Genomic DNA, 14,244 nt, shown 5'->3' on the forward strand with positions numbered 1-14,244 from the left:
TATGGGGAATCACAGCTAATATGCATACAAGGAGCTGTGTAGCCACAGGGTTTTCAGCTGTTCCTGTGTGTGTGTAGGTGCATGGCTGGTTGTCATGTTTTTTGAGTCCTTCCTTGGTATTTTATTGTATATGTAAAAGCAGCACAACCGGCGTTTTGTGGGTGTTTTTAACTAAACAAAGTGTCAAATTATCTAATGTGGACGTCATTTATTGTACTATCATGCCTTCAGAATAACTTCCAATTACTGTTTTTTTTTTCTTTGTTAAAAAGGTTTGGCAGTTTATCCTCATCCTGATTGCGGTTCTTAGGACAGAGGATATTGTACTGTGCTAACTGTAAAGTCATTTGTGATACTATGTACATCCCGCACACTGTATGTGGAATTATTCACTGCAGTAAAAAGTTGTTTTTTGTCATTTTTTTTTAACACTTATAAGGCAACAGTAGATAAAATTAAAAAACCCAACACAGAAGTCAAATGCCGAGGGTTTTTATTACATGAAAGTATAGTACATACAAAATTTCAAGTAACAAAAAAGTGGGGTTCACAAGTCAATCCCTTTGTAGCCGTAGCCAACTATGTTCCCCTTCAGCACTGGAGGGACCCACGCACCTTCGGTCAACTGACCACATGATGGCTATTAACGTACTGACGGTCCTGTCAAAATATCACGATGAGCAAGAACGGATGCTCCGGTGAGTGGATTCATTCTAGATCAATAACAGAAGGCGGTGCTGAAGAAAAGGATGTGAGTTATGTGACTTCCCCCGCCCCACCTCGCTACATTTGTCTTTTGTCCCCCTACTTACTTCTACATACGACTACTCACGTTGCCTCTTTCTGACACTGTTGTCAGACACGTCTACAAACACGCTACACCCCCACCCAGTCTCGAGTGCTACATTAGAACAATATAAAAACCTTTCCAGCTGAATGAGGTCAATCAGAAGAACATGTCAAAAACACAGGAGGGCATCACGTTATACACATTGTTTGGTACGATGAAGCCAACACTCCGCTGTCAGCTATGGACACATCTTGAATTTGGCTCTACAGCATGTTTAGGAGTGACTGGCTGTATGTGTATTTGCACTTTGTGTGGCGTGACGGATGCAAGAAAGAACGTGGAACTCAGCACAAAACCACAATACACTGGTAAACACTTGGGAAAACGCACAGTGACGGAATTTTAACAGCTGGGTGTCGTGTGAATCAAATACATACATGACTGTTTGTCTGCATGGCTCGGAGCAGACGTTTTGGGCTCGAGGAGAAGAGTTACTTGGCGTTGGTTGAGCTGCTGAGCATTTTGCGGACAGCCTGGGCGATGGCATCACGGTCGATGCCGTAGATCTTGAGCAGCTCATGCGGTTTGCCGCTGCGGGGGACATGGGACACTGCGAGACGATGCAGATTGAAGCCCGACTCGTTGACGATTGCCGAGCACACTGCCTCCCCGAGGCCACCTGAAGGATGGAAAGCATGAAGAAGCAGGAGAACTATTGAAGAAGGAAAGTCAAATTGAATTATTTTATATTCGATGAGAAGTCGTATTTATGTATTTATGTATTTATCTATTTACTTAGTCATTGATTTACTTACTTCCTGGGCTTGACGTACAAAGAAATACAGTATAATAACACCAATTACAGTCGCTCAGTATCTTTTTTTCCAGTACCATCACCCATCCTCACCAGAAGGAGGGCATCGTTGTCGGTGCTATCTAGGTCACACAGTACCCCATGGGCACATGCTCAGTTAAGGAAATGTGACAGCACTCTGCCATCCTGCGTCTCACATTTAAAAAATGCACCACCATACCCCCACTACCTTACCTCCAAGTGAGGGCACGTCAGCCAATGAGCGAGTGCCAGTGCATCGTGTGTCTTTCACCGAACCAATGAAAACATGCCACCGCAACACCGCGCGGGATGTGGACCAATGAGGGGGCTTCATACATGCATGAGATGCGTGTTGCTGAAAGGCTGATGTTTTTTTTTTTTTCATGCAATATGCAAGAGTCTGGACAAACTTTGACGGAAACCGACCTTCATAGTAATGGTCCTCCACAGTGAGAATCCGTCCCCTGGTGGCACGCGTGTGGTCAGAGATGGTCTTGGCATCCAGCGGTTTGATTGTGAAAGGGTCAATGACCCTGATGGAGATCCTCTCTGTAAGATTGGCGCAGTGCAGGAGAGACATCTCAATAGAGGATTCTACATCTTGTAAACTGTATCACCATGCACTTGCATGTATATCCTGACCCTTTAGCCAGGAACCCAGCAGAGCCATTTGGACATGAAACTGTACTAGGACCTGCATCTCATCTCATGTGTTACTCTTAGTCGCAGTTTTCTTTGACCTTTCTTTAGATGCTCAGCTGCAGCCAGAGCCTCATGCAGTGTCACTCCAGCGGCTACCACCGTCACCTGGTCCTCCTTGCTCTGGTAAACCACCTGGAGAGATCGGACACTCTGTGGCGTTTGGACTGTTCATTTGAACATACGCTGATTCATCCAAGCTGGCCTACCTTAGCCTGTCCTACGTGGAAGTCTTCATTGCTGTTGTAGATGATAGCATTGTCCTGGCGGCTGGTTCGGATGTAGCAAACGCCCTTTGTATAGCAGAAACAGGAGAGGAGCGTCACCACCAAGACAGTCTCAGACATTAGTTTGCAAAATAAAAACAAAAAAAACAATGTATGCTTCGTGTGTACCTTTGTGCTTGCAGCCAGTTCCACAGCTTTCTCTGTTGACACACCATCACTGGGATAGAAGATGGTCGCTGTGGGAAGAGCCCTGAACATAGCCATGTCCTCCAACCCCATCAGGGAGGGGCCTTCTTCCCCTAAAATACATCCATACACACAGCTGACTGTAACAAAGTCATCATGCGATCAACAGAGCTGACGCATGCAGGTCCATGGGCATTAAGTCAGACTTGGCATGCGGAGTACCTGTGCTAACAGGGGGACACCTGATTCAATGCTGACAGCTTCCAGGTCAGACAGGGAGGGAGAGAGGGGGGAGTGCAAACTGGACGGCTGAGGAGGGTACATGGTGAGGAAAACACTGGGTCAGAGGGAGAAGGAGGCGAGAACACACGTTTTAAATCAAAGTTTGGGATTGCGTGAGAGTGGGGGTGCCAGAAAAGGGGTGACCGGTGGGAGTAGTGTTGTGTTTGGGTGAGCTGTGAGAGGGATTCCAGCGCACACGTCAAGTTACTAACCGGTGGACAGCCCGCAGTGGGAGCCACAGAGATTGATGCTGCTGTCTGAGATGGCTGCCATGCGGAGCTGGTCGAAGGCACGTGTGAAAAAGGAAGCCAGGGTGCTGGCGAACACAACGTTCCTCTCACGGGCAGCACATCCCATGGCAACACTGACCTGGGAAACCGGCACAGAGTTTCAAGTCTGGAGTGTGGAATCAGACGGGCTTCTCCTCTGACAAAAGCATGATTGATTGTGTGTTTGTCTGTTATAATCTCTAGCCTTTTTTATGTGAATACTTAAGTTGTTATTTTCTAATAATGTTTTGGTCACTGATCCACTTGTGTGTTACTTGTGTGTCAATGTACATGAGTACCTGTACAGGTGCAGTTTCCTCATTCATCAAGACGTGGAAGTGATGGTAAAAATTAGCACACACAACAACTGCGGTCAAACTACAGTGAATTAATTAAAATTAAAATTAGATGAAATAATACAATAAAAGCACAATGACCGTTACATGTTAAGTTTAGCGTCAATATCTCATCAATTTTTTATGAGACATTCAAATTCTGCCTTGACGCCGGACATTTCTCATGCGTTCAGCCAGATGGTCCCATCTTCCACTCTCATTAATATTTTACTTCTGAATAGACTTGCCACGAATGCTTGTGTCATCATACACATGCCTGACCTAGATTGGACTGTCCCGAATAATGACAAAGGAACAGCTGCCTGACTGCTGTCTGCTAAGGAAACAATGGAGTCGGGTCCCACAGGTTGGACCGTACCATGTTCTGCTGAGCGATGTAGCACTCCACGAAGCGGTTAGGATGCTCGTTCTTGAAGATCTCTGAGTAGGTGAGGTTGTTTGTGTCTCCATCAAGAGCCACGAGACGTTCGTTATAGCGCCCCAGCTTGGCCAGTGCCATCCCATACGCCTTACGCGTGGCGATCTGTGAACGACAGAGCAAACGTGTCAGTCAGCAGCATTAGAGCTGTGGATACACTTGGGGCCGAGGAATAGGAGTGATACAGTTTGTCAGACCTTTTCTCCTGCTTTGTAACTGGGCGCGCTCGGCATCCTGATGTTCCTCAGGCTGACTGGGGGGGAGTCCTCCACTGGAGCAGGAGGGTACAGGTGCTTGCTGCTGGTCAGGATCCGGCTCTGCAGGTCCTTCATGACCATCTCGGCCATGTCCTTCGGCAGAGGTTTGGCGTGCCAGCCCAGCTTATCTTCGGCGGCTGAAACAGTTCAATGATGCGTCACATAGACTCCAGGAGCTGTTTCATACCGAGGGCACGGGGGTCAGTCAGGGTCACCTGGAATGCCTTTCCCTTTGATGGTTTTAGCAATGATGGCAGTCGGTTGATGACGGGGCTGGCTCAGAGCTTTGCAAAGCTCTTCCACACTGTGTCCGTCCACGATGATGGCGTGCCAACTGTACACGTACAACCGCACGTTAACATACAAGTGGTCGCGCCAAGCAGCCTCTGCCATGAGGTGAGTGTGTACATTACCCAAAAGCTTCACAGCGTTTCTGGTATTTCTCGACATGATGCTGCAGGGGAGCAGAGTCGCTTTGGCCCAGGCGGTTTATGTCCATGATGGCCACCAGGTTGTCAAGCTGATAGTAGGAGGCGAACGACATGGCCTCCCAGACAGCCCCCTCTGACATCTCACCATCCCCCAGCAGGCAGTAGACACGGTAGCTGTGGAGGCCATATTTCATGAATAGTGTGTGCGCGTACGTGCGTTTATACGCCACATTTAACTGCAATGGAAAATGGTAATAATGATATGGATCTATCTGATAATGAGACATTAGAGAAAGAAAAGACATCAACGACATGGTTGAGCGCAACGTCTGAATTTGATTCAGAGATTAAATTTGCTTGGATGGTGAAAATAACTGCGATATGACTGCTGGGCCTGTGGTTATTAGAGCAGAAGAATCGTGTGAGCAGAGCATGTAGCTGCAGCACACGCTCAGTCACCCAAAGAGGAGTTATGATCCAGACGCTCAGTGAAAGAAAGAGAAACGAATCTGTCTATTTTTACTTGTCATATTATATATATATATAGCAGCACAAAATCATCAGCACTTTTTTGTCTTTCCTTATTTGACCACCCATATAAGACTAACCTCAGCTACCAATGATACTCGTAGGTGTTAGGACCACTGTGGGGGATTACCTGGATTTGTCAAAGTACTTCCCAGTGTAAGCCATTCCACAGGCCACACCGATTCCCTGGCCCAAAGAGCCCGTGGTTACATCCACAAACTGCTGCCTCTGAAAGAATAAGGGTCACATATTGGTGGGGGGGGGCAGTTTTAGCAACATGACTCTGTGTATAATTATAATTTGCCCCCAAAGAGATTCTTCCCACTAAACTCACAGGGACGGGGTGTCCCTCCATGGCTGAGTCAACCTGACACAACGTGAGCATCTCGCTCTCCTTCAGGAAGCCAGTTTCAACCCACATGGCATACAAAGCCGGCGCAGCGTGATCCTGAAGGGAGTGGGGGGGGGGCAAATGGGTGTCATTCGTCAGACAAATGCAAAGCGCCTCAAATCCAAACCGGCCTCGTCTTTCACCTTGGACATGATGAAGCGGTCACTGTGGAAGTTCCTCGGGTCGTCAGGGCGGTACTTCATGGTGTGGAAGAACAGCACAGACATGATTTCTGCTACGCTGCAGCATGATGTGGGGTGTCTGGATGACAGAGGAGAAAATGTGTGGACTGAGGAAAATGACCACAGAAATGACCACAGAACAGCTGTACCAACGTTTCAAATAAGCTGCGCATGGTGTCGAGCTCATCGCAGCAATGGGCCTGAACGCTGTATCCAACACTGTAAGGACCACAGCATTCTTTGACCGACAAAGGCTATACGACTTAGGGACCAGTAACATTGGCGGATATTCGTCTGCGTCTCTTTGTTCCACCAGCGTCTTGCTGACGCTGCACACAGTCAGACGCCAACATCCTCACGACCTCAGCTGATCTTTAAAGAGACATTTGCTTTTAAAAAGACTTTTGAAAGGTGATGGAATCCACAAATAATTGGCCCACCAACGTCCTTTTACAGCACTTATCCCATTAGAATTCTACTGCATTGCAATGGAACCCCCTTCGATGTCTATTGGCCCCACTAATGAATAATGCCATAATCAAAATTCAAAATCCATATTTTGATGTATTATGGATATTTTACACCACTAATTAATATATATATACATACACAGAATACACAAGAATTCTCGGTGACTTATATTTTTAAACAGCATTAAATATGAAATGAAGCAAACGATGCTGTGTAGTGTTTTATTCGTGCGACTGAGTATCTGCGTCAATGCCAGAACCCGGTGTCCAGTGAGGTCCGCTGACTGGACGAGGAGAACAAAGGCAGGACATGGTGTTCTTTTGGCCCTTCACTTACAAATAGGCCCAGATGTTGGTATTTCTGCATGCACATGAGGTGAATTGAGGCAGATAGGTCTGCCTCAGCACGTGAAGGAGTATTTTTTTTTTTTTTTTTTTTAAGATTACCTCTTGAAGCTCATACGTGAGAGTCAGTGGATGCAACTCACCCGCTGCCTGCTGCAGTAGTTGCCTTGATGGAGTTGATGCGTAGACGGTTGGCAATGTTCCTCAGCGCCTGCACGGTCTGCTGGTCGGGTTTGTGGTAATCCTCCATGATCCAAAGCACCAGAGAAGTGTGTCAATGATCCTGAGTTTGTGAATGTGTGTGTGTGTGTGTGTGTGTGAGAGAGAGAGAGAGAGAGAGGGTGTGGGAGAGACAGCACCTGTATGTGTGTGTCTGTGAGTGACAGAGACAGAGAGAAAGAGAGAGAACAGAGGGAAGCTGGATTTATCCTATCAGATGTGCAGACACACAGTCACACAAGGACACACTACACACACATTGACATAGATGGACAAACACACAGAGAGGAGGAGGAACCCGGTGACGTCGGCTGGGTGTTACTCTTAAAATCCAGTGGCTGTCGCTCTATTGGCTGCTGTACAACAGGGGATGGTGGAGGTGTGTCACAGCCTCAGATTTGAGAGTGTGTGTGTGTGTGTTGGCATGGTTGCGTGTGTGTTTTTGTGGGAGGAGGGGACTGATGTCTGAAGCCTCCCACCCTGATTCACTTCGGCTCCACTGTCTAAACTCATCACTCTAATTTGGCACATTATGTAGGTCAGGTGTACATTCTACTGATTAAATACTCTGTATTTTTCGGTCACATTTTCCCATTTGAAAGGAAAACATATTTCAATATAATAATTTAAGGGCGGTTTCAGTGGAAAAGCGGGGCCTATTTGATTGTCTGAAAGCAGTTTATAACGTCTCCCCCCAGCCCTGATCTTCCTGTCTTTGTCATTTTGATGGTCAGTGCTGGACTCCACAGAGAAAGGACACGGCGTTCCTCCCTCAGAGGCGTTCTGCCGGTGACCTCGAAGAGACTGAGAGACATTATTGTAAATAACATGGAGGGTGAAATGCAGAATGGACATTTTTATATCTAACTTGTCAATAACTAAACATTTGAACTGAGGTAAGGTTAAGATGTCCGTACATTTCTGCTAAAATATACTGACATATATTCTGTATATAAAATTTGCATATGCCATATGTGTATTGCGTTAAATGGGAATTGCTTACTTTTAATTTTTTTCCCTCCACAGTGTTCTGATGTTTCGTGCTCGACTTGCAGACTTTGCACATGGCATGTGTCCACGCACAGCGTCTGACAGGATTAGTAGGATTTTCCTGCCATCCAGAGGATAATCTTTGATAGTACACACGACCTGTTTTCTCTGATCACCTGCTGCGTCTGCTGTGCACGCTGCTGAGAATGAATCATGTATGAGGCAAACAAAGACTATATAATATTCATTATTGATGGACGATGAACCAATGGATGGTTTCATTACATTAAGCTCATGTGTCCGGGACCGTGTAGTGAATTTCACACTTGCAGGGGAAAAGTACAACCAGTCGACATGAGTGTAAACGTATTTATAAACATAATTTTCAAATGAATAATTTTAAATATTTCTTTGATTCTTTTTCTATCATTTTAACTTGTACATCTTTTCCCTTTTTATTATTGCTTCTTCTGTGGATTCTGTTGATTTGACCTGGTGTACCAAATACAATAAATAAAACAAAGAAATCGAAGGTACTGTAAATAAATGCCGTCGTACCGATCTGGAAACGTATTTTAGCATGAAATGTGTACATACTACTGCTGTACCCTGTGCGTGTGTTGTCAAAATCTCATAGTTTTGCATTCGCTTTGCTTTTGCTCTACTATGACAAGTTTACACACACACACACACACACACACACACACACACACACACACACACACACACACACACACACACACACACACACACACACACACACACACACACACACACACACACACAGTAGTCCACTGTTCTGTGTGGAGTTTGCATGCTGTTGTCCTTGTGTCTGTGTGGGTTCACTCAGGGTACTCCGGCTTCCTCCCACCTCCAAAGCCATGCTAAGGTTAATTGGCTACGTTTGTCCGTACCGTAGGGGTGAATGTGTGTGTGTGACTGGTTGTCTGTGGCCCTTGGATGATCTACAGACATTAAGCATCCTTGATGTTTTTCAGACCCTGCGTGCAGTGTGACAGCAGCTGTAACACTCTGAACACCAGGGGGCACTGTCTAATCATTAATGCTGGCGTTCAGTCTCTGCTGCATAATTTGCAACTATTTAGCAGCGTCCAGTCAACAACATACTTTTTTTCATTTCATTACATGCACAGACTCCTGTTTCATTTGTCTTTGTGCGTCGTTGTCCTCTCTGGTCCCTCACTTGGTTTCCTTAACAGTTTGGCTGTACAGCTAGGAGGTCACGTCCCAGACAACTCTCAAGCCCCTTACAGCTCTCCTGGTCCTTCTGCCAGTTTCCAGCAACTCCTCTGGGCTCCTGAGACCTGTCAGAAGAGCTTCTCTTCACAGTTCCCCACAGGTGCCAACCAATAGTAGCCTGCAAACACGATGCCACGTGACTGAGCGCAACCAATGTCAAGCACAGACAACTGCACACTTCCTGGAGGGAAAGTACATTCAGAGAGCGTGGATGTTTCTATTTTTAATCTCTGGCAGAAAAAGAGGAGCAAAAGCAACCACTTTTGAAACAAGGTCTTAATATAACACCGAGCGTGTGTGCTCATCGTACAAACACATCACCGAGTTGTGGGTAAACAAAACGGTAGTCAGCATTATTAAAGGCAGCACAAACACATGTTACACACACACACACACACACACACACACACACACACACACACACAGGCATGTGACCTGTGCACACACAAATGAATTCACGAGTGTTGTCACCCTCATATGCATAGAATCTGACACATAAGTCCATGAATCTTGGTGCATTGCTTTAATGCCAGTTGCTCCTTCAGGCTCGAGCCTCCCCCACTCTGCTCTTATCACTCCATTTCCTTAAATTGCTCTGCGGTCACCATGATGACACAGCACTTGTCCTCCTATCTCAGAGATGCCTGTCACTTAAACAGAACTCATTCAGTGGAACAGCAGGACTTGGTGATGGTCGTTGGAGACTCGTTTGCTGAGAGAGTGGAATCCCGGAGGTATTTCAAGATGAGGTTAAGGTTTGGATAGTGTCTTTAGATAAGCAGCGAGAGCAGACGAAAATTGAGAGCACAGAGGAGAGAGAAAGCAGGGTTTAAGGCCGAGCGTGTGCTGTGAGCTCAGCGGTGAAGTTGATGATGCACTGGGAGAACAGCTGCGCTGCAGGGCTTTCAGGCTCCATCACTACCGCTCTCCTTCAAGCAGCTCCACCGACACACACACACACACACACACACACAGCTCGCATCAACATGCAAAACCACTGATTGTTGCATGAGTGAACATGAACGTGCTGCAATAATACTGCAAATAAACACAAATATTTTTTAAAAAACCAACAACATTTTATTCAACAGACAATGCAGAATAAATTAAATAAGCACATTAATATAAAGTAAATGTTAATTTTGTAGCTTGGGAGCATAAGTCTCATAGAGATTTATTATTATTATTATTATCTAATCATAAAAAAAATGCAGCGAGTGGGAGCCAGGGGGATGTTGGTTCAACAGCATGGAGGAAAGCTATTAGATTGAAATAGGGAAATAGAACAGCTGAGCCTGTCCTCCACGACCTGCATGTAAATTGTATGGAATGGACTGGTTGAGCCAGTACACTGTGGTGCTTAATATGAAATACTCTGGCAGATTTAACGTACTTCTCTACATTTTACAAAGAAAAGTGACAGTTTTACTCTTATTGGTAGATAATGCTGAAGCAGAGCATGCCAGCTGGATGGGAAAATTGGGAAACTGTGTAACACGTTCATGTACAGGTGCTCCCAAAGCCAAGTAGTGTAGGGGAACAGAGGACTTTTCTAGAACTGTCTAGGTACACGATGGAAGACATGACGGAGGAGGAGGAGGAGGAGGACAAACGTTTGTGGGACAGACCTATGCACGAAAGGGAAGGAGGGAGCTCTTGTGAGAATACAATAATAAACACAATTTTCTAGATTACAGTCACATGCTTTTTTTAAACAGCATTGTTCCTTGTACTTTTTACTCATACTTCTAATTTTCCTACTTTAAATACATTTATCTCCCCTGTACTTGTGATATTTATGATTACTTCATATTCTAATGGGTAACTTTCACTTTTACCAGTCAGGTCCTTTTCCAGTGAGGTATCCATACTGTCAAACCTGTTTTTTGGGCAGTTTAACACTTACAAACACTTTTACAAACACATCATTTGGACAGGAGCAGTGGAGGAGCTACGAAGCCACAAGCTGATTTGTGCAGAACTACGTTGCCTATATTTGTGTCGACAGAGGAATCATATTTTTAAAAAAGAACGTTTTACTTGTATTTGTGTCAATAGAACAATATGTGGAATTGAAACATTTCAATAAAGGTAGTTGTCTTTGAGGTGAGTGTAGCAGGGAGCAGAGCAGAGAATCAGATCAAATCAGACGTAGAACAATGCTGAGCCAAATGGCATCCACCGTCCCTGGAGGCTGCTGCACCCCCTGTCGGCGTTTGTACTCCACTTTATGTGAAAATGAACTACATTGCACTATACCCACGGGGACTGCAGGCTGGAGTCTGCTTGATTGGAAAAGGGGCTGCAGTTGGAACACAATCCTCAAAAATGCCCCCCCGCCCCTCCCCCACACACAGAAAACCACACACAGATGTGAGCGACTACACTATGTGAAGAAATTATAATTTTTGTCTTTGCAGCACAATCAGTACAAAGGAAACCAGATCAACAACAACAAAACACGACTCAAAGTATTTTGGCCACTTGGGGGCCGCAGAAACAAGTTGTGAGAGTCCACCGCCTAAAAATGAACCCAAATGCATATTACACATTATTCCCATTATGCACACTGTGCATGAGCTACATAGCTCGATTGGACTTATAAGATTTTTTTGTGATGGTGATATTGTGATGGCGTCCTGCTTTTTTTATCTGTGCTACTTTGAGAAGGTTTGAGTATTGTTTGTGAAGTGAATTATGAATAAAATAAACTGCGCTGATGCACCCCCCCCCCCCCCCCATGGAAAATAACATTACCTTATGTAACCTTTTAAATATATGTAAATTAAAGCATGTAATACTTTGAACCTACAGGGACATCAAGAATGGCTCATATAATATACAGTTATCTGCATTTGCATTCAGCTCCACGTTTATTGTCGTTATCACCTCTCCCTCTCTCCTTGGACAAATTTTGATCGCCCCCAGCAGTGCAACAGCTCAGCCAATCACTGCCTGCTGCTGAGGAAGAAAAATATGCCTTCAACAAATCAGCCTTGTCAAATTTATCCATTTGGGGGCTCATAAAATGCTGCTGAACACCTTCAATTAACATGATCCTCACCAGCGACGCTGACGTAAACAGACACGGGGAGGAGGAGTTTCAGGGAAGATGCTGGACTTCTATAATATAACATCATCATATAACATCATCCAAAAGAACTTGGACCAGACAAACCCGATCGTATTACAACTCTCGTATTATCCTCTCTTGCTATCTCGTTGTGCAAAAAGTATCAACTCCCAAGAACTACAATGGTCGATTCCCCAAAATGAGTCCCTTCTGTCTCATCAGTGAACATAATAATACTACAACTTGTCATTTCCATTATCTGTTTAAATACTCATTTCCTCTATACGTAAAGTACTGGTTTATTTCAGATACCCCTACCCCAATCACCTAGAACTTCAGGAGCTATACCACAGTCTTTACACATTGTTTCTGTATGGATTAAACAATTCTCTTTGGAGTTCCCTCAGGAAATTACTTTTCTCTCGAGAGCTATGAAGGTACTATAGGTGTGTTTAATTATGCATTGCAGAGCTAACATATGGAAAATTTACCACATAGGAATCAAATAGAATCATGTACAAGTAATGGTTTCATACTTGAAACAAACTGAGCCGTGCACACATGCACTACTCCATACCACAGGTGAATAATTCAGGAAGCTTCTAGAAGAAACCATTATCCTCAGCCGGCAGGTAAAGTGATACTGCCGTGCTTCAGTGTTCTCCTCCTCCTACAAACACTCTTCAGTCCACCGTCAGCCCACCAAACTGCGAGTCTTCTCTGCTCATTGTCGTCAGCTGGGGCACAGAAGTGGAGCAGAGGCTCAGCTGTTGGCAGGTAAGATATAATAAATACAAGTACAATAGCTTATGTCACTCAAATGCGCTCTTGTTTCAGCAATTCCAACCAAATTTTATGTTGAGAGTTAACTGGGAAGGGATGTGCCTGATGGCCAACTGGGGTCTGTGTAAAGTTTGTTCGGGCCGCAGATCGAAAACATACACTTAGGTTAACCTGGACAGAAGTGTGTGACCGGTTGTCTGGTCTTTATCTGTAAGACTAGTTGCTAGAACGTTCTAATTGAATTGAATTGACTTGGGACACATTCTGAGTAATGCGGTACCTCTGGGTACCTGCCTGGGCCCACCGCCCCTAATTTGGGCTGTGGGCGGGATGGAGATCTTGGGAGGTTGGGTTGGGACTGCACCTGGACCCGTGGACTGTGCCGGGTCCAGGTGCAGACCCCACCGTCAAAATAGCTCAACAAAGGGCCTTCTAGTTACTGTTGTTGTGCTGTCCTCTCCCTCTCTCTCTTTTCTCCATCTCTTGTTACTCCCAGGTACTCTAACTGTTCCTGTCTGGCCTGGAAGACATACTATCATTTCACATTAAATACAAATCCAATTTATTGTTCTCCTTCTCCTTCTGGCAGCTGTGGTTCAGTTGGTTGAGCGGGTCGTACAGTGACCAGAGGCTTGGTGGTTTGAATCCTGGGCTCAGTTTTTTTCCACATGTCCGAAGTGTTGAGGCGAGACACTGAATTCTTAATTGCTGGCAGCGAAGCGCCTTGCGTGGCAGAAGGCGCCAAACGGTTTATGAGTGTGTGTGTATGACTGGGTGAATGTGAGGACCCTGTGAAGTGCTCTGGACACCATGAAGGTGAAGAAACACCACATAAGTAGTCCAGTCCATTCACCGTTCTTCCAAAACAACTCTACAGAAGGCCCCCGGTCTCATTTTGGGTGCGAGTCATACAAAACAGGTAAAAAAATAACAAAAACAAAATTGAACAGCTGACATGATTTGGTCCCGTTATTCCCCTAGTTTGCTGTAAATCTAACCTATTGAATTATTCTATACTGCTGATATCATTCAATTCATTTTGATCAATGCATGGATAGGTATATATATAGGTATAAGCTATGAGCTCCTGCCTTAACCTTTTTTGGTTGTTGTATTATTACAGCACCCCTGAAGTCCCATAAATTATCCTCTGCGAACAAGATTTTAAAAAAACACCTTATATATTTATTCGTTTGTAGATGTACAATAAGAAATAAATAAATGAAATGTGCACTTCTGCACAATTTCATGAA

The 14,244-nt window shown here is 44.9% G+C and overlaps 1 protein-coding gene across 1 annotated transcript; it reads right to left on the reverse strand.

The window, feature by feature from the left end:
• Window positions 1-1,281: 1,281 nt before the first annotated feature.
• Window positions 1,282-6,916, reverse strand: LOC144739939 (transketolase-like). The gene is made up of 14 exons (XM_078622818.1): window positions 6,810-6,916; window positions 5,813-5,930; window positions 5,613-5,726; window positions 5,409-5,506; window positions 4,733-4,924; window positions 4,535-4,653; window positions 4,260-4,456; window positions 4,003-4,167; window positions 3,232-3,388; window positions 2,720-2,850; window positions 2,534-2,617; window positions 2,366-2,459; window positions 2,052-2,174; window positions 1,282-1,469 (listed from the first exon to the last, which is right to left on the reverse strand). Exons 1-14 carry the CDS (start codon window positions 6,914-6,916, stop codon window positions 1,282-1,284), a joined length of 1,887 nt encoding a protein of 628 aa, XP_078478944.1.
• Between the last annotated feature and the right edge of the window lie 7,328 nt (window positions 6,917-14,244).

This window comes from Lampetra planeri, unplaced genomic scaffold (genome assembly GCF_965212315.1).
Source record: "Lampetra planeri unplaced genomic scaffold, kcLamPlan1.2.h2 scaffold_1796, whole genome shotgun sequence".
Lineage (NCBI taxonomy): Eukaryota > Metazoa > Chordata > Hyperoartia > Petromyzontiformes > Petromyzontidae > Lampetra > Lampetra planeri.